The sequence below is a fragment of the Adiantum capillus-veneris genome, chromosome 19 (genome assembly GCF_014529385.1).
Source record: "Adiantum capillus-veneris isolate H3 chromosome 19, ASM1452938v2, whole genome shotgun sequence".
NCBI classification, from domain to species: domain Eukaryota; kingdom Viridiplantae; phylum Streptophyta; class Polypodiopsida; order Polypodiales; family Pteridaceae; genus Adiantum; species Adiantum capillus-veneris.
Window position 1 is genome coordinate 41,693,088 of NC_140949.1, and position 25,548 is coordinate 41,718,635.

The following is a 25,548-nucleotide window of genomic DNA, read 5'->3' on the forward strand; positions in this document are numbered from 1 at the left end:
TGCTAGATATATGTCGGTGAGACTGAGAGCTGACACAGGTCAATTCCTATATATTGCCATATGTTACTTTCCTCCCAGTACATCAGTGTATGCCGCATCCAGAGGGCAGTCGCCTTTCTCTATACTAGATGATGACATATGGGAGTTTTCTAGGGATGGTGATATCATTCTCCTAGGGGACTTTAATGCCCGAACGGGCAACTCGCAGAAGGTCTTCTACGACACTTACAGATGCGATGCTCAGAGAGATGGATGTGGGTGAGCTGGGACTGGACAGATGCTCAGATGATAGAGAGCAGACGGAATATTGAAGATACCTCATGGAAATGACGACTACACATGGATTAGCCATACTTAATGGCTTACAACGATTTCCCGAAGCAACCAGTTTCACATGCTTTCCACACAGACATGGGGCCAGTACAGTGGATTATGTTATGACACAACCAAGCTTTGTCCCCTGCATTCAGGATTTCACAGTGGGAGCCAAGCCAGTGGGCATAGCAGTAGATCATGCTCTCTTCACACTGTCCGTTAAATTTCAGTATAGTACAACCCAGACACCAGGAGGCAGGTCACACATCCGCTATACATTTACCCGAAGACTGAATTCGTTTATACAGAGGAGATCTGGGACCGTCTATTGGAAGGCATAGGTGGCACAAATGGTACAGGCCTCTCACTGGAGGAGTGCACCAATCTACTGACTGAGACATTGCATTGGGCTGCATCAGTGGCATACCCACACACTCAGCCGGGTAAGAGACGACATTCTGGAAGCATGCCCCATAATAGTTGGTATGATGAGGAATGCAGAGAGATGAGAGCCCAGCTTCAAAGAGATCTTCTGTTAGGAGTCACCACTTACAGACAGTCTTGGATTCCTTTCCGACGCCTTGTGCGACGGAAGAAGCGAGCTTACCTAGCTTAGATGGAGCGAGACTTATATCAAATGTTCTTGAGTAGGGACTCAGGAGAGGCATGGCGACTCTTCCATGAGCACTCCCCCCCCCCCCCCCCCCCCCAAGTGATTACTTCACCTGATGTGTGGGGCCAATATGCGACATCACTATATACGGTTCCGGGACAGGAACCCCTTCCTGACCCTACCAAGCCTTTCCCAGCTACAAGCACTTTCTTTACACCGGAGATGGTACAAAGGGCCATCGACAGGATGAGGACCGGGAAGGCATATCATCATGACGGTCTAGTAGCGGAGCACTTTATACATGCCAAGGATATGCTGATGGAGGTTCTCGCAGTGTTGTTCAATCGTGCCATGTGTGAGGGATTACCTGAGACATGGAGGTTGTCTAATATTGTGCCCATCTTCAAGGCTGGTGACCCTACAGAGCCTGGGAATTACCGCACTATTATGGTTGGACACACATTGGCACGATTGTATTCATCTATTCTGGAGCAACACTGGAGTAGATGGGCAGAGGGCGAGGGTGTACGAGCAAAGGGTCAAGCCGGCTTCAGGAGGGGTTTCTCCACTCTTGATCATATTCTGACACTCAGGGCCATCATGGAGAAGGGCAAAGCACATGGGAGACGGATCTATTGTAGCTTTGTGGATTTTCGCAAAGCATTTGACATGGTACCAAGGGCTCGATTGATCCGCAGACTGCAAGAGATGGGGGTGCCCATAGAGGTAATTTGGGGGATAATGGCTTTGTACAGATCAATGGCGGGACGTGTGCGCACTCCGGAAGGGGTATATGATTTAGTTCACTCTACTATTGGAGTGAAATACGGTTTCCCGTTGTCTCCTACTCTATTTGGTATGCATGTTGATGAGGTGTCTGATTACATTGACAGAAAGGGTGACAGGGGTGCCCAGCTGGCAGGGACGTGGATCCCATTGTTGCTTTATGCTGATGATATTGTGCTGATATCTGACTCACCAGAAGGTATGCAACGACATTTGGATGCACTACGCAGTTTTGCAGAAGATAGTGGACTGGGCGTAAACCTAGGTAAAACAAAGGTTATGGTGTTTAACACCACACCGCAATGGGTCAGGAGATCAGTACCTACTTTCAAATATGGTCAAGAGATTGTGGAGTATACAGATGCATACACTTACCTGGCGGTAGTCTTCATTGGGCCGAGATTTTCTTTGAGAAGAGCAACAGAGACTAGACTAACTAGAGCCGGTGCGGCTCTGGGAGGAATGGAGAGGATGTGTTCGCAGGTTCAGTTCCAGGAACCTAGGACAAAGTTATGGCTCTTTGATACTTTGGTCGCCTCTACTATGTTATATGGGGTGCAGGTTTGGGGACCTTGTATAGGCCAGGATGGGTGGAGGCGTATGGAGAAGCCCTTGGTATCTATGATCTCTCGGCTGATTAGAGCCAAGGTTTCTGTACCGCATGATATCATTCGAGCGGAATTAGCTGCCCCCCCTATGGAGATCGAGGCACTCACCAAATCAGTCTTCTTTGTACACAGTCTGTGGGATACTACCAGAGACAGATATGCCAGGATGGCTCTAGAGTCCTCCAGACAATTAGCTCTTAACGGGGATACATCATGCTGGTATGCTCAGAGGGCATCATGGTTTCAGACACATGGTTTCACCATGGACAGGTTGCCTGCTTTTCAATACTCTCTTCAAGCACCCATGAGGTCTCTGACACGGGTTGAGATTAATAGACTCATCCGTCAGGATTTGATCCAGCTGGACAGGAGGAGGACATGGATAGAGCCGTTACAAAAGTTGGGCACAAAGATGGCTTTCTATAGAGAGTATCTTCTCCACCTCACGGGGGATGGGTTTGTGATTCGACCTAGCTATATGGACACGCATGGTTTGCGTTGTGCCATTGGCCAGATACGCACCTCCTCACATCAGCTCGAGATTGAGACTGGCAGATTCAGAGGGACACCAGCAGATAACAGAATATGCCGCTTATGCCATCTAGAGCCAGAGACAGAAGTAGATTACATATGTCATTGCACAGTGTACTATGAGATACGAGGTCGTTTTCACTCTCTATTCAGAGAAGGTTTTGGGCCTCTATCTAGGGTAATGAGTTATGAGGATCAAAGATGTCTTGGGCTTTATCTACTTGAGATACACAAGCATAGAGAAACCTTACTGAGGAGAGTTGAAGAGAGACATCCCCAGAGACAGATCACATATTTCTTTACACTAGATACTGTACACCCAGAAGAATAGACGGAGGAGCAACCAGGGACGGTGGAGAGGTCTACCCGTACTACTGGCATTCTCATAGACGAGCATTGGAGCTAGGGAGATCTAGACGACCCCGAGGGAGGAGAGGAGCTACACAATTTCGAAGGAGACTATGGCAAAGGATTCAAGCCATACTCTTGCGTCGTCCAGAGTGCAGATGAAGATGGACCTCTACTCCCCTCCCATATTGTCGTCACATTGTAATGCTTAGTTTAGGATCCCGCAGTATTTATATTTTATTATCCTAGTTTAATTTATTTTGTTAATCCGACTTTGTATCAGATACACCGCATTGTAACTTTCTGGTCTCATAGGTCACTTTGGCCTTTTGAAGACGTTCATATAACATTTCATTTCATTTCATTTCATTTCTCTCTCTCTCTCTCTCTCTCTCTCTCTCTCTCTCTCTCTCTCTTTTTCAGCTATATTATGTATGCATAATTGAGGACAACAAATATATTCACATGGTGTAGGTATCCTGAATAAACCAAAATGGGGCTGAGCCTCTGGATATTTGGCAGAGCAGATTGAGTATCCCGCAATGGGCTGTAGTAGTGCATATACCCGCATTCGGGTTGTGGTTGTTATTACTTCTCGGACTGGACTCAGCCGAGCCAGAGCGTCGAGCTATACCCGCATCGCCAATGGAGGCCATGAGCGCTTCGCCAGTGGAGGCCATGATCGTTTCGCCAGTATGTAAGCCCCATACAAAGGGAACCTTTGTGCTTACAAACAAGCGGATAACACAAATGAAAAGGGAGATGAAAGAATGGAAAGCAGAGACGGAGGGATGGTGGAAAGAGAAGGCCAACCTTCTTCAAATGTTCCTCAAAGAAGGCGCGCAATGGAAGAAGGAGAAAGAGGACTTCCACGCAAAGGTACAAGCACTTAAGGCGGATTCACAAGCACTTAGAGAAGAGGTCACAACCCTCAAGCGAGAGCTTGCTGATAGAGCAAGCAGTGGACAGGAAGAAGGGGAATTCAGCCCTCGGTGATAGAGGAGATCAAGGTCATCAAGGAGCAGGTACGGATGATCATAGAGGAGGAGAAACAGAAGGTGGTAAAGACGTCTTCGTGGATGGATGTCATCACGAAGACGCAGAAAAGGTGGATGAGGCCGAGAAATGGATAGAAGTCGCTAAGAAAGGGAAAGGGAAAGAAATCACATCCGTCCCCACTCCTACAATCATCAACATGACTCTAGAAGAAGAGCAGCGAAGGAAACCTAGAGCCTTGCATATAAGAGTAACCGGTCTATAACATAGTCACAAGGGACGCATTCCGGGACGGGGGAACGGGGGACGGGGCTGAAATGGATTTTTAGTGTAAAAAAGAGAGCGGGACGGCAAGTGGGGACGGGAAGCCCGAAAAAGGGCGTCCCCTGTTACTATGGTCTATAAGACCGAGATGATGTGGAAGGGGAAGTCGACGAACTTCTCCGCATGATGGGTAGTGAGGCTACTCATACAAAGGCATGGAGGGTAGGGAAGAAGCACAACGCAATGGGGAGACTTCAAAAGGGAGAGCTTTAATCATCCGTTTCCCATCCATGGAGGCAAAGAAGGACTTCTTGAAGAAGCGCCCTACACTAAAGAAAACCGGCATATTCCTTGGAGATGACCTCACTCTCACACAGCTTGCCCATATGAGAGAGGTGATGCCATAGATTCAAGCGGCAAGGGAGAAGGAAAAGACGGCCTTCTACAAAGATGGCCTGGTGGTGATTGTAGAGCGGCGCTCCACATGACGGTGCGAGACCTATGGGACCACACTCAAAGTTGCCACTTGGAATTGTAATGGATCTGTGCGCCTTGATGTCGGTGCTTTTGATGATAGTTTTACGGGAGGAGACATCGTCTTCTACTGTGAGACACATCAGGCCCCAGGGCAATCTATGCCTCACATTAGTGGATATAGATGGGAGACAGCCTATAGACAGGAGACACAATCAAAGCACAAAGGGCAAGGCTCAAGAGGAGTGATAGTGTTATTCAAGGAGGAGTTGCAGCCATTGATACATATAGCCCGCAGGGATGAGCAAGCTAGGTACATGTGGGTGAGATTGAGAGCAGAGACAAGCAGATATTTTTACATTGCTATCTGCTACTTTCCCTCGAGTACGTCAGTTTATGCACCACCCAGAGGAAAATCCCCCTTCTCTATTTTGGATGATGACATATGGGAGTTCTCTAGGATGGTGACATCATCATTCTAGGGGATTTCAATGCTACGACTGCCCATCATCAGACAGTATTTTATGATACTTCAGAGGAGATGCTGAGAGAGTTGGATGTTGCAGAGACAGGCCTATCGACACTATCACGGGATGGAGAACGCACCGAGTATGGATGACACTTGATAGACATGGGGACTGCACATGGATGTTGCAGAGACGGGCCTATCCAAACTATCACAGGATGGAGAATACACTGAGTATGGATGACACTTGATAGACATGGGGACTGCACATGGATTGGCCATCTTGAATGGCCTACAGAGATTTCCCACTGCGGGGGGTTTTACATGCTTTCCAAACAGACATGGAGCCAGCACAGTGGATTATGTCATGGCACAGCCGAGCCTCATCTCTAGTATCCAAGATCTCACGGTTCGACCCAGACCTGTTGGTGTGGCAGTGGACCATGCTCTTGTGTCATTGAGCATCTCTTTTCAGTTTAGTGTAGCACACAGGCTACGGGCAGCAGCCCCTACTCGCTACACCTTCACACGGGAGACAGACTCTGTATACATAGATGGGATCTACAGACGCCTGTGCACAGAGGAGCCAGGGCGACCTCTAGAGGAGCTTACTACTATACTGACACGGACACTACATGATGCAGCAGCAGAGGCATACCCACATACCCAGCCTGAGCAGAGACGCCGTTCGGGAACCATGCCCCAGAACAGTTGGTATGATGAGGAATGCCAGGACACTATAGCTCGACTTCACAGGCAGGTGCTTTTGGGGGACATCACTCACAGACAGTCACAGATTGACTTCGGACGCCTAGTGGGACGGAAGAAGAGGGCATTTTTGGCTCGCCTAGAGCAAGATCTATACCAGCTATTCTTGAGTCAGGACGCACGTGAGGCATAGCGGCTCTTTCATGAGCACTTCCCCCCCCCCCCCCCCCCCCCCCCCCCCCCCTCCTGCCATCACTTCTACAGAGACCTGGGGCAAGTATGCATCATCTTTGTACACAGTTCTTGAGCAGCCCCCCCTTCCCGACCCCCCCGATCCATGCCCACACACATGTGCTTTTTTCACCGCTGAGATGGTGAGGAAGGCCATTGACAAGATGAGGATTGGGAGAGCATATGATCATGATGGCTTAGTGGCTGAGCATTTCACGCATGACAGAGATTTACTAGCAGAACTTCTAGCAGTTATGTTTAACCGTGCCATGTCTGAGGGCTTGCCTGATACTTGGAGCCTGTCTACTATTGTACCTATCTTGAAGTCGGAAGACCCTATGGAGCCTGGGAATTATCGCACTGTCATGATTGGACACACATTCGCACGGTTGTACGCATCTATTCTGGAGTAGCAGCTGAGTAGATGGGCAGAGAGGGAGGGGATACCCGCAGCCGGGCAGGCAGGTTTCAGGAGGGGTTTTTCTACTCTTGACCATATCTTGACACTCAGAGCCATCATTGAGGAGGCCAAATCACGTGGGAGACGGATGTAGCTTTGTGGATTTCCGCAATGCATTTGACACAGTGCCCAGAGCTAGATTGGTGCACAGATTACAGCAGATGGGAGTACCCACAGGGCTCATTTGGGGGGTCATGGCATTATACAAGTCAGTAGTAGGGCATGTACGCACCCCAGAGGGTCTATCCACACCGGTTTACTCCACTATTGGGGTGAAGCAGGGCTGCCCGCTCTCTCCTACTCTATTTGGTATGTATATGGATGAGGTTTCTGACTACATTGAGAGAGATAGTGATAGAGGTGCACAGCAGGCAGGGACATGGATTCCACTATTGTTATATGCTGATGATATTGTGTTGATCCCCCGACTCTCCGGAGGGGATGCAACGTCACTTGGATGCTCTGCATAGGTTTGCCCAGGAAAGTGGTTTGTCCGTCAACCTTGGTAAAACCAAGGTCATGGTATTTAATACTACCCCATAGTGGATCAGGAGGTCAACGCCAGCATTCACATACGGCCAGGAGAAGGTGGAGTATACAGATGCTTACACTTACCTTAGAGTGGTTTTTGGTGGGCCAGCATTTTCATTGAGGAGGGCAGCAAAGACTAGATTGACGAGAGCCCATGCAGCATTGGGTAGATTGGAAAGGATGTGTTCACAGGTTCAGTTTCAGGAGCCTCTGACGAAGCTCTGGCTCTTTGACACTCTGGTGGCTTCTGCATTGCTTTATGGAGCTGAGATTTGGGGACCTTCACTCGATCATCACGGGAGGACAGACCGCAGTGATGGATGGGGGGACACGGAGAAGCCTCTGGTCTCTATGATCTCGTGACTTCATTAGAGCCAAGGCTTCAGTACCACGTGCTATTGTACGAGCAGAGCTAGCTGCCCCCCCCACTAGTGGTTGAGGCGCTCACTAGATCTGTCTCCTTCATACACAGCATGTGGGAACTTCCCAGAGACAGATATGCACGCCTTGCACTTGAGTCCTCTCGATAGTTAGCCATGCAGGGAGATACAGCATGCCGGTATGGGGAGATGACATCATGGTTTCAGGCGCATGGGTTTAGCATAGACATATTGCCTCCCTTCCAGTACTCACTGGATGCGCCCTCTCTGACTCTTACACACTGCGAGATCACCAGGCTCATTCGCCAGGACTTGACTCAGCTAGACACCAAGAGGACATGGATACAACAGCACAGGAGTTGGGCACGAAGATGGATTTCTACAGAGAGCATCTCCTCCAACTTACGGAGGATGGTTTTGTGACGAGGCCCAGATACATGGACACCCACTTGTCTCATGGGATACGATGTGCTATTGGCCAGATACGCACATCCTCACACCAGCTGCGGATCGAGACTGAGAGATACAACGGAGTACCAGCAGAGGCCAGGACATGCCCCTTGTGTGACATCGAGCCTGAGACAGAGTTGCACTACACATGCCACTGCCCCGTCTACTACGAGATAGGAGGCCGCTTCCATTGCTTGTTCAGAGAGGGCTTTGGACCATTCTCTAGAGTCATGCGGTACGAGGATCAGAGATGCCTGGGTTTGTTTTTGCTCGAGTTGATCAGACACAGAGAGAGCCTGATGAGAGGAGAGGCTAGCCAGTCTCAGAGACATATCACAGACTTCTTTAGAGCTGCCACTGGACACCCGGAGGAGTTACTAACACAACAGAGCTCGTCGCCTCACACGAGAGACACACTGATCGACGGAGCGATTGAGCTAGGGAGATCCAGATGCCCACGACTGGGGAGGACTACACAGCATCGACGGAGGTACATGAGAGGATTCGGATCACTTTGGCTCGACATGCACGACGCCCAATCAGACTGCTGACCATGGAGGAGATTGCGACCGATGCTGGATCTCCTGTGATCTAGCTATCCCAGCTAGCTGTTTAGCTGCTTAGTTCACACCTAGCGGTTCATGATTCCATAGTATTTTATTTTGTCATTTTGTCATTGCTGTCATTTTGTCATCTTGTCACTCTGACTTTGTGTCAGATCCACCACATTGTAACTTTCTGTCTCATAGGTCACTTTGGCCTTTTGAAGACGTTAATATAACATTTCATTTCTCTCTCTGTCTCTGTGTTCAATGATTTTGCAATTTCTGTTCGTGTGTTGCTATTGATTTCTTGCTTGGAGTGTCCAAGCTTGTAACAGTGGTATTAGAGCTCAAAAAGATTCTTCTTCTATGAAGGATCCGATCCAGAATTAGGCAAAATACCAACGGGGAACTTTGCCAGAGCGGAGTACAAGCGTCACCTGCAGGTTGACAAGTGTGTAAACAGATTGATGAAGCACTCCCAGAACCCAAAATATGTGAAGCATCTAAAGACTTACCCAATGGATGAGATTCACTCGAGATGGCAAGAGGCCATTAATTCTCCTCTCATGCCGAGAAGGAAGCTAAGAGATAAGGCGAGTGCAGAAAAGTGGTCGTAGGAAGAGCTGGACAGAACTCTTGAAAAGAAGATGAACTAGGTAATGAAAGGGCATCGCAAATTCTCTTCACAGAGAGCTGTACGTTAAAGCTTTTGGGCTATTAGCAATGTTTATGCCAAAACTTACCGATGAATCAGCAGGTTGAATCTGTGGTGCGGATTGCACAAGAGGGGAGCCACTCTACACCTTTGTCATAAATTGCCTAGATTGAATAAAGTCACTAATTTTTCTTTGAGATTTTAGGGGTACTAACGGGCCGACATATTTTTGTAGAATGACTTTATAAACATATGTGCACTGAATTGTAAATTTCTTTAATTGAATTGAAAACATGTGCTCTTTCATGAGTGTATTGTTAGAGACATGTAGAGAAAGATGAAATGTATGTAGCATTTTGTCTCATGGAATGATTTGAACTTAGTGCATCTAGACATCTGTTAGAGATCAACAAGATCTGATTGTGATGGCTAAGTGAATAAAATCTGAATGTGAACAGACTGAGATTCTACTGCATCAAGATGTCTATCTGGATGAGATGACTGAATATTGTTGAGTGCATCAAGGGTTCGGGAAGGATAGATGGCTGCACAGTGATGTAGATGCATCAAGAGTTCTGGACAAAATGAGATGGCTAGATTGAATGATTGAAACGCAGTGTTCAGGGTGAACTAAGTGTCTGATTTTGTGAGCTACATGCTATGTGGATGTACTGCCTTGTGAGGATAGTCATGGCCATGGTTTGCTTGATTGACATGTGAAATGAGAGGATATGAATCCTGATAGTAACAAGATTTTGTAGATCAAGACATTTGTGAAAAGTTCAATGCAGTCTAAATGTGATTAGGATTTGTATCTGAGACCCTCGACAAAAATGTGATTGACCAGTGATTGATGTCTTTGTACAAGTGCTTGACTAGTCGAGTCTGGTGCATGAGTACATAGAGTCAAAGTCTATTGAAGAAAGTTTATGTCCTTTGCCTGTTTTTGCAGGCGTAATTGAGGGGGATTACAATTTTTTCAAGTGTCGTGATGTCACAAAGTGATGACGTAGCGTGCCCAAATGGAATAAAACTGACCGCCAGCACAAGAAGAAACCGATCCTAGAAGAACTTACAGAAGTTTTGGCGTAGGGGCTAAAAAGGGGGTTAGGATTTAAAAATTCTAACCTAACAACTTGAAGAACTTCTAGAGCAAAGGTCGAGGGGCCTAAAACCCTAAAAATCAAAAGCTTGATCACCAGAGGAGATGTCCGCAAATTGCGTCAACTTGTTGACGTGGCAGGCTGTACAGAATTCTGCATTTTGTGTTGCTTTGATGACGTCGCAAACTGTAAGGATTTCCACAATTCACACTAATAGCAGATTTTGGCAGTTTACGTGAGCTTTTGGCAAGAGTTGCTTCTCGGATTTAGTGCTTTTAAGAGAAGTGCTTTTGGGGCTCTGCTTTTAGGCAACCCTTGTACTTTTTACAAGAGCGCCTAGGGCTTCACTCTGTAGAGGATCTGGACGCAAAGTTTGAGAGCAGGACCCTCGAGAGTTGTACTGTTGCGACGACCAATAAAAAAGAAAAACCGAAAGGGACGCCAATCTTTGGGGCCAGTGCGTTTGGACACGGAACTCTGTCGTGCCGTGTCATCTCTCTCTCTCTCTCTCTCTCTCTCTCTCTCTCTCTCTCTCTCTCTCTCTCTCTCTCTCTCTGGGGCAGCACAGCAGGCGAAGGTTGCGAAGCTGAGACACCTCTCTCTCTCTCTCTCTCTGGGCAGCACAGCAGGCGAAGGTTGCGAAGCTCAGACACCTCTCTCTCTCTCTCTCTGGGCAGCACAGCAGGCGAAGGTTGCGAAGCTGAGACCTCTCTCTCTCTCTCTGAGCGGGCGAGCAGGTCTGTGGCGGGCTGAAGCTCTCTGGCGGGCAGGTCTGGTGCGAGGCTGAAGCTCTATGGCGGGCAGGTCTGTGGTGGGCTGAGCGCGAGGGTCACTCTGCAGCGAGGAGGACAGCCCTCTCTCTGGCGGGTGAGCAAGACACCGAGCAGGTTTGGCGGGCAGGTCTCTCTGCAACGAGTAGGTCCTGCGGGCTGCTTTATGAGCGTGAGCAGATGCTGAGCAGTGCGTAGCAGTTGTAACAAGGTCTGAGCAGCGTGCAAGTGATGCAGCAGATGTGCTTTGGCTGACACAACCAGAGGTGAACGAAAGCGCGATACATTCATGGAGCAAGATCTAGGCCCCAGATTGGCGGTGAACCACGACTTAGCTCATGCCTATTTTACACACTCAAATGGTACTGTTACAGAAATGGGTAGGGTGGCAAGCAGCACAAGTGAAGATGTTGTTGAACCCGTTGCCAATCTGCGTGAATTATGAAATTGAAGCTAGTATCTTGCAGAATGTGAGAACTTCAGGCCAGACAGAGCTGGTAGAAGCACAGTGGGAACAAGTACAAAGCAGTCCAAGTCTGAGGGCCATTGTAGAGGAGATGGAAAGAGAGGGACCTGCTACAGTAATGAGGTATATGGATGATCCAGAGGTCTTAAGTAGGCTAGGAAATTCCCTTGGGTTTTCATTTCCTGAAGGATCGACCATTGATCATGAAATTAGTCAAGCAACACCAAGTGTGAAGTTTCCAGGTGAAGCTACTGGAGAGGAGGTCGAGGAAGGATTGGCTCTTCACCATGTGGCAAGTACAGGAGATGCAAAGGACCCTGCACAGGACACGGAAGCCGTCAATGTCTCACCTGTTTGCAAGTCGCGAGCAAAGGCAACCTTCATGCTCACGAACAAGCGGATAGCGCAGATGGAGAAGGAAATGAAGGAGTGGAAAACAGAGATGGAAGGATGGTGGAAGGAGAAAGCCAATCTCCTTCAGATGGTCTTCAATGAAGGCGCACAATGGAAGAAGGAGAAAGAGAGCCTTAACGCAGAAATACAGACACTCAAAGAAGAAATCTCAGCTCTCAAACAGGAGAACCCAAACGTCGAGATACGGACACTTAAAAATGAAGTCTCAGCCCTTAAACAGGAGCTTGCTGATAGAGTAAGCAGTGGGCTAGAGGAAGGCGAATTTCAGCCCTCGGTAATAGATGAAATCAAGGAAATCAAGGAACAGGTAAGGATGATCACAGGGGAAGAGAAATTGAGTGTGGCAAAGACATCTTCATGGGCGGAGATGATAACAAGGACACAGAAAAAGGCGGACAAGGCCGAAAAATGGATTGAGGTCGCCAAGAAAGGGAAAGGTCAAGAAACTCCTTGCACACCGACGCTTATCAACATGACCCTCGAAGGGAAACAAAGAAGGAGGATGCGAGCACTGCATGTGAGAGTGACAGGTCTCAAGGACATAAACAATGTGGAGAAAGAGGTCACAATGTGGAGAAGAAGGAATTCTTGAGGAAGAGGCCTACTCTCAAAAAGAGAGGTATTTTCCTCGGTGATGACCTGACTCTCTCACAGCTCGCACATATGAGAGAGGTAATGCCAGAGATTACAGCGGCAAGGAAGAAGGGAAAGATAGCCTTCTACAGAGATGGACGGGTGGTGATTTTAGAGCGGCGTACTGCATGACGGTGCGAGACATATGGGACCACACTGAAGATGGCTACCTGGAATTGTAATGGGTCTATGAGATTGGACGTGGGTGCATTTGAGGAGAGTTTCAAAGACAAGGATATTGTGTTCTTCTCAGAGACTCATCAGGCCCCTGGGCAGGTAATGCCACATGTGGTGGGATACAGATGGGAAACAGCTCACAGGACAAATGCGAGATCTGAGCATGGGAGTAGAGGCTCAGGAGGAGTAGCAGTGCTATTCAGAGAGGAACTACAACCATTACTGCATATTGTACGGAGAGATGATCATGCTAAATATATGTGGGTGAGACTGAGAGCTGACACAGGTCGACAGGAACCCCTTCCAGACCCTACCAAGCCTTGCCCAGCTCTACGAGCACTTTCTTTACACCTGAGATGGTACAAAGGGCCATCGACAGGATGAGGACCGGGAAGGCATATGATCATGACGGTCTAGTAGCGGAGCACTTTATGCACGCCAGGGATATGCTGATGGAGGATCTCGCAATGTTGTTCAATCGTGCCATGTGTGAGGGATTACCTGAGACTTGGAGGTTGTCTAATATTGTGCCCATCTTCAAGGTGGGTGACCCTACAGAGCCTGGGAACTACCGCACTATTATGGTTGGACACACATTGGCACGGTTGTATGCATCTATTCTAGAGCAACACTTGAGTAATTGGGAAGAGGGCGAGGGTGTACGAGCAAAGGGCTAGGCCGGCTTCAGGAGGGGTTTCTCCACTCTTGATCATATTCTGACACTCAGGGCCATCATTGAGGAGGGCAAAGCACATGGGAGACGGATCTATTGTAGCTTTGTGGATTGCAGCAAAGAAATTGACATGGTACCAAGAGCTCGATTGATGCGCAGACTGCAGGAGATGGGGGTGCCCATAGAGGTGATTTGGGGGATTATGGCTTTGTACAGATCAGTGATGGGACATGTACGCACTCCGGAAGGGGTATCTGATTTAGTTCAATTGACATGGTACCAAGAGCTCGATTGATGCGCAGACTGCAGGAGATGGGGGTGCCCATAGAGGTGATTTGGGGGATTATGGCTTTGTACAGATCAGTGATGGGACATGTACGCACTCCGGAAGGGGTATCTGATTTAGTTCACTCTACTATTGGAGTGAAACACGGCTGCCCATTGTCTCCTACTCTATTTGGTATGTATGTTGATTAGGTATCTGATTACATCGACAGAGAGGGTGACAGGGGTGCCCAGCTGGCAAGGACATGGATCCCATTGTTGCTATATGCTGATGATATTGTGCTGATGATAACACTAGATATTGTACACCCAGAAGAACAGACAGAGGAGCAGCTAACAGTGGAGAGATCTGCCCGCACTACTGGCATTCTCATAGACCGAGCATTGGAGCTAGGGAGATCTAGACGACCCTGATGGAGAAGAGGAGCTACACAGTTTCGAAGGAGGCCACAGCAAAGGATTCGAGCCATACTTTTTTGTCGTCCAGAGTGCAGATGAAGATGGATCTCCACTTCCCTCCCATATTGTCTACACATTGTACTGCTTAGGTCATCATGAGCAAGTTGAAGAGGCTACAGCCGGAGGTAACCAGCTTGAAGTCGGAGTTGATCACCAAAGAAGCCCGGATATCCAAACTAGACGAGCAGTTACAGGATGTTGTGACCAAACAACAAACTCAAGAGAAAACCCAAGAAGAGATATCGGAAGCAGCACAACAAGACCATAATACTTCAAAGGTATAATCTGAGACTTTTGTTAAAGAAGTGGTATCAGTTTTGAAGGAAAATGAGAGGGAAAAAATCTTGGAGGGATATGTCAGAATTGGTGGTCTACCAGATGATTGGTCGGTGGGCACTCTAACAGATGAACATTTAGAAGGCTACATCCTAGATGTAGACATACTTAAGAAAAGATTAAGTAAAGTGGTGCCCTTCGTGGATCTTGGTGACCCAACTCACATTGAAATTAAAGGGAAGCAAGCAAAGGTTTGCTACTACAACCTACATGAGAAGATCAAGGTAATGAAGCAGACTAAATCATTGCACATCGGTATGGATCTGAGATGAATTGACACCCCTTCAACTCAAAAATAGAGCCAAAGAGTTGGTTAAAGTCAGAGAAGCCAAGAAGCAAGGAATATGGAGAGTGTATAGAGGAGGAAAAGCTATTATCCGAGACTTCAAGAATTCATCCATTCCCACAAAGACATGGACTTAGGTCTTCTATATATGTAGACACATTATGCACACGGTGATTTCTTACCATTGTAAACCTAGCTCTCATGAGTCATGAGAGCAATGAGGTTATGTTTTGCACATGCACTTGTTTTCCTTTTATGATACCCGAAGTGGAATATAACCAAAGATGTATCGGTTTTGTCCTATAGGTCAGCTTTGGCCTCCACAGGACGTTAATAGACTTTCTTTCTTTCTCTCTTGCTCTCTAAGGGTGATCAAACACATAGAGAAATGAAATGAAATTTCATATAGAAGAAACAATAGGGCTCATCGACATCGTCTAGGGGAAGAGAGGAGCCATCACCACTATCCTTAGATTTTGCATCGTCATCCAATGTCAAGAAATGCAACGGGGCGTGTAGGAAAGGATTGCTACATTAACAAATTCTGCAGCAAGTGTGGGAAGAATGGCCATCCTCCTTCCAAATGCTATTTGAAGGATCAAAGCAACAACGGTAGCGGCACCACTAAAGGCAAGCAACCAAGGACAGGAGCAGCACACGTAGCACAAGAAGGAGAAGAAAGGGAGAACAACATGAAGCAGACATTTTATGAAGATTTGTATCTTCTCCAGTTGAAGGGAAGGTTTTGTCGCCTTGTGTGGATAGTGTCATCCCGTGTGGATATTGGGTTGTATCTTTAGTCTGTCAATCTAGTCCAAACCCCAAGGGGAGGGTTGTAAGGTTCATGGGCTTCATCCTAGAGTCACCGTGGAGCATGTCCCTAGTCTACTGGGCATCCTGAGTGGCAGCATTGCCAAAAGAGGCCTTGATCATAGACTATCCAATGTGGGACATTTATAGAGCATAATATCACATGTAGGAGTCATGTAGGCATGCATAAAATCCCCTGAATATGAAAATTCGAGTTTGGCTCTTGGAATAGGTTGTTCCAGGTTGTCATGCATGAGGTTAGGAGATGCTACCTCCCTTGTGCTATATAAGCATCCCTTTTGTACTCATTTTTACCAAGCAATCAAGTTCATTTCTACCCAGTAATCAAGTTCATTTTTGTCCACATTCTAGTCAATTTCCATTGAGCAAATAGCATTGTAATTAGCATGTTCTTAGTATGAATGGAACTCTCTTTTACCCACCCTAAACCTAATAGAGGGGGGGAATAGAAGAGGGTGTGTCACGTGTATGTAGGGGATACTCATCCAATAGATTGTCTGATGGGTCTCTATGATATGGTGTCCACATTGGTCATAGTGACAAACCGTGGAGGTCTCTCCCGCTCCCTACCTATAATATCTTGTATACCATGTATGAAGTGACCCTCTGTGAAGTCTTGGACGCCTAGATCTACTTATTATCTAACTTAGTAGCTCGATCTACTACAATACCCTGCATGAATGACTGCTTCTTGTCCGAACGCTATGCCTCTCCGTGGATATACGAGTGGAAAAATCTGTCATCTGTCTCTGCACCACTGCACTACTATCCCCCCTGTCAAGAGAGAGTATGTTTCTCTAGATCTCAAAAGGCGAAAATGACCTATGAGACCAAAAGGTTACATCCATGCAGTGTGACATGAAACGTTTCGTGGTTTCAGTCGTTTCGGGGTTTCGAGGTTTTGAAACGTTTCGTTTTATAGAGTCGAAAACATGAAACAGGTTTCATAAACGACATTAAATTATATCTCAATAAAATATGATAAATATGTATATAATGTAGCACACATGACTCTAGACTTTAATGTCCACGAGAGAGAGAGAGAGAGAGAGAGAGAGAGAGAGAGAGAGACGTGCTCAGTGCTCACTGCTTAGAAGCGACTTTAAGCAAGCACGATCAAAGAGATGTTCAGTATTGATGAAAGTTAAAACACAGCCACTAGTTTCATGAATCATAACTGATGCATCATTGGTTCATTTAACAAAGTACTTCTATTGAACAAAGTTTCTGGAAAAAAAGCCCCAATTTTAAACGTTTCATAAAAACTGCATGTCCGTTTCATGCGTTTCGGCAAAACGTTTCATAGGTTTCGGGGTTTCATCTGCATGAAACGCGTTTTTATGTCACACTGCATCCATGTGTAACTCTAGTACAATGTCTAGGAAACATAACACTAAAAATAAATGAGGGTCCCTAGAGTAGGTGGGAATGTAAGCCTGCCCTACATCCTCATCATCATCATCGTCAGCATCACATAATACATCATCTCAAAACATATGGGGAGGGGTACAATCACATGATGGCCAATAAGGGTACAATGGAGAAAGCAGACAACGAAGATCATCCCATAAACTCTCTCATGGGTCTTTGCAGTATGGCCTCAATGTCCCAAAAGTCAACTTTCCAAGGGGAGGGGGAGGGATCAATGTTGCTTAATATGCTTCGTAGCCTCCGACGTAGACCTTGTCTACGATGTGCAGATCCTCGCATCCTCAAGAGTCATGAGCGGCCAAGCTGGATGGTTGATCAAGAAGGATGTCCCAAAGTGTTCCTGCGTAACATGTGGTGGGCCATCCCAAGTAGTATCTCTGTAAATTGTAGTGATCTGCCTCTGTACGGATCCTCTATGTGTATGTCCTCTGCTCCCATGGGTAGTCTCCTTGACTCTTCGGATCTCCAACAAGAAGAGACCTAGGCACCCCTGATCATAGTAATCCATGATGCCGGATAAGGGGCCAAAGCCCTCTCTAAATAGGCAATGAAAATGCCTGCAAATCTACAATATAAAATGAAGTAAAATGAAAGCTAAAATGAACATTAGTGTCCGAGGATGTCTGGCATCGGGCACTGTCCAAGGATGTCCTGCATCGGTCGCTGAAGAGTATCGTCAATGTCCACGCTGGTAAATAGTCGTATTGGACATCTTCCATCCTTGCTAGAATAGTCTTGATCCTCTGATGGAGCCTACATCAATGTCGTGGTGGCCCTTGTAGATGTGGGTGTCTAGATCTCCCAAGCTCAATGGCTCCATCAGTCAATATACCTCCGGTATAGGTGTACTTTGAAGCCTGTTGATCTAATTGCCAAGTCTATGCTCTAATGAAGTCGGTGATTTCCCTCTGTGAATGTCTCCCACTGTCTAATCTCCTCAAGATACTCTCCCTATGTCTAATCTCTTGATACCTCATGACTCTAGCTAGTGGTCCAAAGCCCTCTCTGAATAGACAGTGAAAGCCACCTCGTATCTCATAGTACACTGGGCAATGACATATGTGATGTACTATGTCTCTGGCTCTATATGACACAGCTGGCAAATCATGGCCTCTGCTAGTACTCTCCTAAATCTGCAAGTCTCAATCTCTAGCTGGTGCAATGATGTGCGCATCTGACCAATAACAAATCGTATCCCATGGGATACATGAGTGTCCATATAGGTAGGTCTGATCATATATCCATCCTCTGTGAGATAAAAAAGATGCTCTCTGTAGAAAGCCATCTGCGTGCCAAGTTCTCGTGTCAGCTATGTCCATGTCCTCCTAATGTCTAGTTGAATCAAATCCTATATGATGAGGCGGGTAATCGCGGTCACTGTCAGGGACAAGGAGGGTGCACCCAACGAGTACTAGTGGAAGGGGGGTAGTCTGTCCATACTAAATACATGAAGCTGAAACCAAGGAGACGTCTTCAAAAGGCCAAAAGGACCTGTGAGACCAACTGATACAATCCTGGTGGATCTAATACAAAGTCTATGTGAAACAGTAAAAGTGTGTGTACAAAATAACAATAAAGAAAATGATAAACTCGATGGGTAAGTAACTAGGGAGGTGTCAAAGATCAAAGGCTCGCATGGGTCGATGTCGAATGGTATCAATATCCTCCACAGATAGGGTCTGCATAAGACAACTCCCATATCTAGCCAAGATAAGTCTGATCTGCTGATGTAGTCTCTTCGTCTAGAAGAGTGGCCTCTCATCCTAGCAAGGTGGAATCCGTACGTACGTACCTTACGATTCCGTACGGTACAACCGTACGGTACGGTACAGTACGTACCGTACGGTACAGTACAGCAATTTTTTTATTTTATTTTTTTGGGTGTTTTTGTTTTTTTGTTTTTTTTTGGGGCCATTTTCTCCACGGACCACTCGTGCTAGAGGCGCTTTCAGATTGGGATAATAGGGTGAAAGGGAGAGAGCCTTAGGCTTTTTTAATCGACCAGGATTACAATCTCTCTTTTGAAAGGTCTGTGAACTTAAATTTAGTGTAATTTTCTTTTTTTACAAATGGTACGTACCTATCACGTACCTAAAGGTTGGTTCAGTACGAAAGTACGTTCCGTACGTACCTAAACCGTACCGTACACTACGTACCTTTCCACCTTGCATCCTAGGTCTTCTGATCTCCCAATCTCAGCTGCTCAATCACTCAATATGCCTCTACTGATGATATGGTCTCTATCTCTACCATCTTGTTGCTCTCTTCTGTGCTCTGGTATGAAAAAATCTCTGATCCCGACTCTAGGTATGTCTCTCAAAATGTAGCGCTCTCTCTCTCTCTCTCTCTCTCTCTCTCTCTCTCTCTCTCTCTCTCTCCTATCTTCAAAGCAGGTGATCCTACAGAGCCTGGGAATTACCGCACTATTATGGTTGGGCACACATTGGCACGGTTGTATATATTCACTCTTGAGCAGCAGTTGAGTAATTGGGCAGAGGATGAGGGTGTAAGAGCAAAGGGCCAGGCTGGTTTCAAGAGGGGTTTTTCTCCACTCTTGATCATATTCTGACACTCAGAGCCATCATTGAGGAGGGCAGGTCACATGGAAGATGGATTTATTGTAGCTTTGTGGATTGCCGCAAAGCATTTGACATGGTACCAAGAGCTCGATTGATGCGTAGATTGCAGGAGATGGGGGTGCCCATAGTGTTGATTTGGGGGATTATGGCTCTATACAGATCAGTGATGGGACATGTACGCACTCTGGAGGGGATATCTGATTTAGTTCACTCCACCATTGGGGTGAAACAAGGTTGCCCATTGTCTCCTACTCTATTTGGTGTGTATGTTGATGAGGTGTCTGATTACATTGACATAGAGGGTGATAGAGGTGCCCAGCTAGCAGGGACGTGGATCCCATTGTTGTTATATGCTGATGATATTGTGTTGATCTCTGACTCACCAAAGGGTATGCAGCAATAGTTGGATGCATTACTTAGTTTTGCAGAGGATAGTGGATTGTATGTAAACCAATGTTATGGTGTTTAACACCACACCATAGTGGATCAATAGATCAGCACCGACTTTCACATATGGTTAGGAGATTGTAGAGTATACAGATGCATCACTCGGCCGAGGTTTTCTTTGGGGAGAGCAGCAGAGACTAGACTGACTACAGCTTTTGCGGCCTTGGGAGGCTTGGAGAGGATGTGTTCGCAGGTAGTTGCAGGAACCTCGAACAAAGTTATGGCTCTTTGATACTTTAGTAGCCTCAGCTATGTTGTATGGGGTCCAGATATGGGGACCTTCTGTAGGCCAAGATGGTTGGAGACGTATGGAGAGGCCCTTGGTATCTATGACCTCTCGACTGATCAGAGCCAAGGCCTCCGTACCCCACACTATCATTCGAGCAGAGCTAGCTGCCCCTCCTATGGAGATTGAGGCGCTTACCAGATGAGTCTCCTTTGAGCACAGCTTGTGGGATACTACTAGAGACAGATATGCTAGACTTGTCCTTGAGTCTTCTTGACAGTTAGCTCTTGAGGGGGACACTTCATGCTCGTATGCACAGATGACATCATGGTTTCAGACGCATGGCTTCACCATGGACAGGCTGCTCCCTTTCTAGTACTCTCTTCAGGCACCCTCGATGTCTCTTACACGGGTGGAGATTACTAGACTCATACGTCAGCCCGTCGTCAGGACCTGATCCAGCTGGATACCAGGAGGACATGGATAGAGCCGCCACAGGAGTTGGGCACGAAGATGGCTTTCTATAGAGAGCATCTTCTCCACCTCACAGGAGATGGGTTTGTGATTCGACCCAGCTACATGGACACACATATGTGTCATGGTTTGCGGTGTGCCATTGGCCAGATACGCACATCCTCACATCAACTGGATATTGAGACTGGTAGATTCAGAGGGATTCCACCAAACAACAGGATATGCCGCTTATGCCAGCTAGAGCCAGAGACAGAGCTACATTACATATGTCATTGCACAATGTACTATGAGATATGGGGCCATTTCCACTGCTTATTCAGAGAGGGTTTCGGTCCTTTCTCAAGGGTCATGAGTTATGAGGATCAGAGATGTCTTGGGCTATATCTACTTGAGTTACACAGATATAGAGACACTTTACTTGGGAGAGATAGAGAGAGACAGTCCCAGAGACAGATTACAAATTTCTTTCCACTAGATATGGGACAGATAGAGGAGCAGCCATCACTACAAAGCTCGGCCCACACTCATTCGACCACGATTGTCATTTGTCATTTCATTTTTGTCATCTTGTTACTCTAACTTTGTATCAGATCCACCACATTGTAACTTTCTGGTCTCATAGGTCACTTTGGACTTTTGAAGACGTTAATATAACATTTCATTTCATTCTCTCTCTCTCTCTCTCTCTCTCTCTCTCTCTCTCTCTATACAGAGGAGATCTGGGACCGTCTATTGGAAGGCACAGCTGGCACAAATGGTACAGGCCTCTCGGTGGAGGAGTGCACCACTCTACTGACTAAGACACTGCATGGGGCTGCATCAGTGGCATACCCACACACTCAGCCGGGCAAGAGACGACATTCTGGGAGCATGCCCCAGAATAGTTGGTATGATGAGGAATGCAGAGAGATGAGAGCCCAGCTTCAGAGGGATCTTCTTTTAGGAGTCATCACTTACAGACAGTCTCGGATTGCTTTCCGACGCCTTGTGCGACGGAAGAAGCGAGCTTACCTAGCTCAGATGGAGCGAGACTTATATCAGATGTTCTTGAGTAGCGACTCAGGAGAGGCATGGCGACTCTTCCATGAGCACTCCCCTCGCCCAGTGATTACTTCACCTGATGTGTGGGACCAATATGTGACATCATTATATACGGTTCCTCGACAAGAACCCCTTCCAGACCCTACCAAGCCTTGCCCAATTACGAGCACTTTTGTACAGATCGGTGATGGGACATGTACGCACTCCGGAAGGGGTATCTGAACTAGTTCACTCTACTATTGGAGTGAAACAGGGCTGCCCATTGTCTCCTACTCTATTTGGTATGTATGTTGATGAGGTATCTGATTACATTGACAGAGAGGGTGACAGGGGTGACCAGCTGGCAAGGACGTGGATCCCATTGTTGCTATATGCTGATGATATTGTGCTAATATCTGACTCACCAGAAGGTACGCAACGACATTTGGATGCACTACGCAGTTTTGCAAAGGATAGTGGATTGTGTGTAAACCTAGGTGAAACCAAGGTTATGGTGTTTAACACCACACCGCAATGGGTCAGGAGATCAATACCTACTTTCAAATATGGTCAGGAGATTGTGGAGTATATAGATGCATACACTTACCTGGGGGTAGTCTTTACTGGGCCGAGATTTTCTTTGAGAAGAGCAGTAGAGACTAGACTAACTAGAGCTGGTGCGGCTCTGGGAGGAATGGAGAGGATGTGTTCGCAGGTTCAGTTCCACGAACCTAGGACAAAGTTATGGCTCTTTGATACTTTGGTTGCCTCTACTATGTTATATGGGGTGCAGGTTTAGGGACCTTCTGTAGGCTAGGATGGTTGGAGGCGTATGGAGAAGCCCCTGGTATCTATGATCTCTCGGCTGATTAGAGCCAAGGCTTCCATACCGCATGATATCATTCGAGCGGAATAAGTTGCCCCCCCTATGGAGATTGAGGCGCTTACCAGATCAGTCTCCTTTATACATAGTCTGTGGGATACTACCAGAGACAGATATGCCAGGGTGGCTCTAGAGTCCTCCAAACAATTAGCTCTTATTGGGGATACATCATGCTGGTATGCACAAATGGCATCATGGTTTCAGACACATGGTTTCGCCATGGACAGGTTGCCTCCTTTTCAATACTCTCTACAGGCACCCTTGAGGTCTCTGACGCGGGTAGAGATTAATAGACTCATTCGTCAGGATCATATCCAGCTAGACACGAGGAGGACATGGATAGAGCCGATACAGGAGTTGGGCACAAAGATGGCTTTATATAGAGAGCATCTTCTCCACCTCACGGGGGATGGGTTTGTGATTCGACCTAGCTATATGGACACGTATCTTTCTCATGGTTTGCGTTTTTCCATTGGCCAGATACGCACGTCCTCACATCAGCTCGAGATTGAGACTGGCACATTCAGAGGGACACCATCAGATAGCAAGATATGCCGCTTATGCCATCTAGAGGCAGAGACAGAGGTACATTACATATGTCATTGCACAGTGTACTATGAGATACGAGGCCGTTTTCATTGTCTATTCAGAGAAGGTTTTGGGCCTCTATCTAGGGTCATGAGTTATGAGGATCAGAGATGTCTTGGGCTATATCTACTTGAGATAGACAGGCATAGAGAAACTTTACTGAGGAGAGCTGAAGAGAGACAATCTCAGAGACAGATCACAGATTTCTTTACACTAGATAATGTACACCCAGAAGAACAGACAGAGGAGCAGCCAACAGTGGAGAGGTGTGCCCGCACTACTGGCATTCTCATAGACCGAGCATTGGAGCTAGGGAGATCTAGACGACCCCGATGGAGAAGAGGAGCTACACAGTTTCGAAGGAGGCTACAGCAAAGGATCCGAGCCATACTTTTTCGTCGTCCAGAGTGCAGATGAAGATGGATCTCTATGAAGATGGATCTCCACTTCCCTCCCATAGTGTCTACACATTGTACTGCTTAGTTCACACATTTCACGCCTTTCACCTTTCACACCTATCAGCTTAGTTTAGGTTTCCGCAATATTTATATTTTGTTATCCTAGTTTAATTTATTTTGTTAATCTGACTTTGTATCAGATACACCGCATTGTAACTTTCTGGTCTCATAGGTCACTTTGGCCTTTTGAAGACGTTAATATAACATTTCATTTCTCTCTCTCTCTCTCTCTCTCTCTCTCTCTCTCTCTCTCTCTCTCTCTGAGGAGCCCTGCTCGATGTCGTATCTCCATCAAATATAGACCAAGGCATCTCTAGTCGTAAAATTGCATGGCTGTAGATAGAGGCCCAAACCCCTCTCTAAAGAGGCAATGGAAGCGGCCACGTATCTCATAGTAGGCTGTACACTGACATATGTAATGAAGCTCTGTCTCTAGCTCTCTCTGACATAGCTGATAGAGTTTGTTAGCCGCTGGGATGCCTTTAAATCTGCCTCTCAATCTCCAGCTGATGTGAGGATCCCTCCAATAGCAGACCGTAATCCATGTGACAAGTGGGAATCCATGGAAGCTGGTCTGGTCAGAAATCCATTCTCTGTGAGTTGTAGAGAGAGAGAGAGAGAGAGAGAGAGAGAGAGAGAGAGAGAGAAATGAAATGAAATGTTATATATTAACGTCTTCAAAAGGCTAAAATAACCTATGAGACCAAATTGTTACAAAATTGTGAATCTGATACCATGTCTGGGTACAAAAAAACTAGAACAAAATACTACTATTACTAGAATCCATCCTCATCTGCACTCTAGAGAGAGAGAGAGAGAGAGAGAGAGAGAGAGAGAGAGAGAGAGAGAGATGCTTGTGTAATATTAATAGTACAGCCAAAAAAGCTCAATAAATGAAAGCTACCTGCTTTAAGGTAGCAAAAGATTGTATATACAAAAGCAATGATGTCAACGAACACCAATGAATACCAAATGATTAATTTTGCATAGCTTTGCAGACCTCCAATCCATGCAAGCGTAAGAAGCAGCCCACCGATAACACCACAACATGATAGTATCGACCATCCATTCATTATATCTATGATGTAGTCCCGAAACCTGAAAAATATAATCTCACATTCATTAGACAACCAAGCCATGAAGGTTTATCATCTTAAATCTTTGGTACAAGTGTCAAAGACAGCTTGAACCTTTTACAGATCACATGTATCATGAATAAACAAATTAGCAACTATTACCTATATCTCAACACAACTTTGACATTTCCATCTTGTTCATGATGTCGAATTTGGAGATGGATGAACATATGTGCCCAAGCAACACCATTAACCTTCTTGTGCTTAGTGTTAGAAAACCATGGCATGCACATCTCTATCTTCGAAGCTGATAAGAAGACATATTGTGCTTCATACAAATAAAGTAATGCTTTGAAGGAAAATGACGCTTAGAGAAAAGGCTTTAGCCTAAGAGTGTACTCCCATCTAGAGTAATTTCAAGTGCAAATGGGATTTCTTTTAGAGAGTCAAGGGATGTGATGTTCGTGTCACAAAGTGACGATGTGTCAGACCCACCGACCAGAAAAGCAAGCTACCATATGACAAACCCGTAAAACGTGCCGCATATCCCACTCATATCAACTGCACTGTTT

General features: G+C 46.4%; 1 protein-coding gene across 10 annotated transcripts in view; it reads right to left on the reverse strand.

Annotated features, from left to right (window-relative positions):
* Nucleotides 1-25,548, reverse strand: part of LOC147433890 (Plasma-membrane choline transporter family protein) — a 97,746-nt gene that overhangs the window by 24,179 nt on the left and 48,019 nt on the right. For 9 of the 10 annotated variants that reach the window (XR_015185227.1, XR_015185228.1, XM_086489828.1 and 6 more), the window contains one exon: nt 24,805-24,998. Coding sequence is in view for 8 of the 10 variants with exons in the window: in XM_086489828.1 (XP_086345954.1) it covers nt 24,805-24,998 (194 nt within the window). In the remaining 2 variants the exon portion in view is untranslated. The remainder of the gene's footprint in view (nt 1-24,804; nt 24,999-25,548) is intronic. The other variant, XM_086489829.1, reaches the window with a different exon arrangement.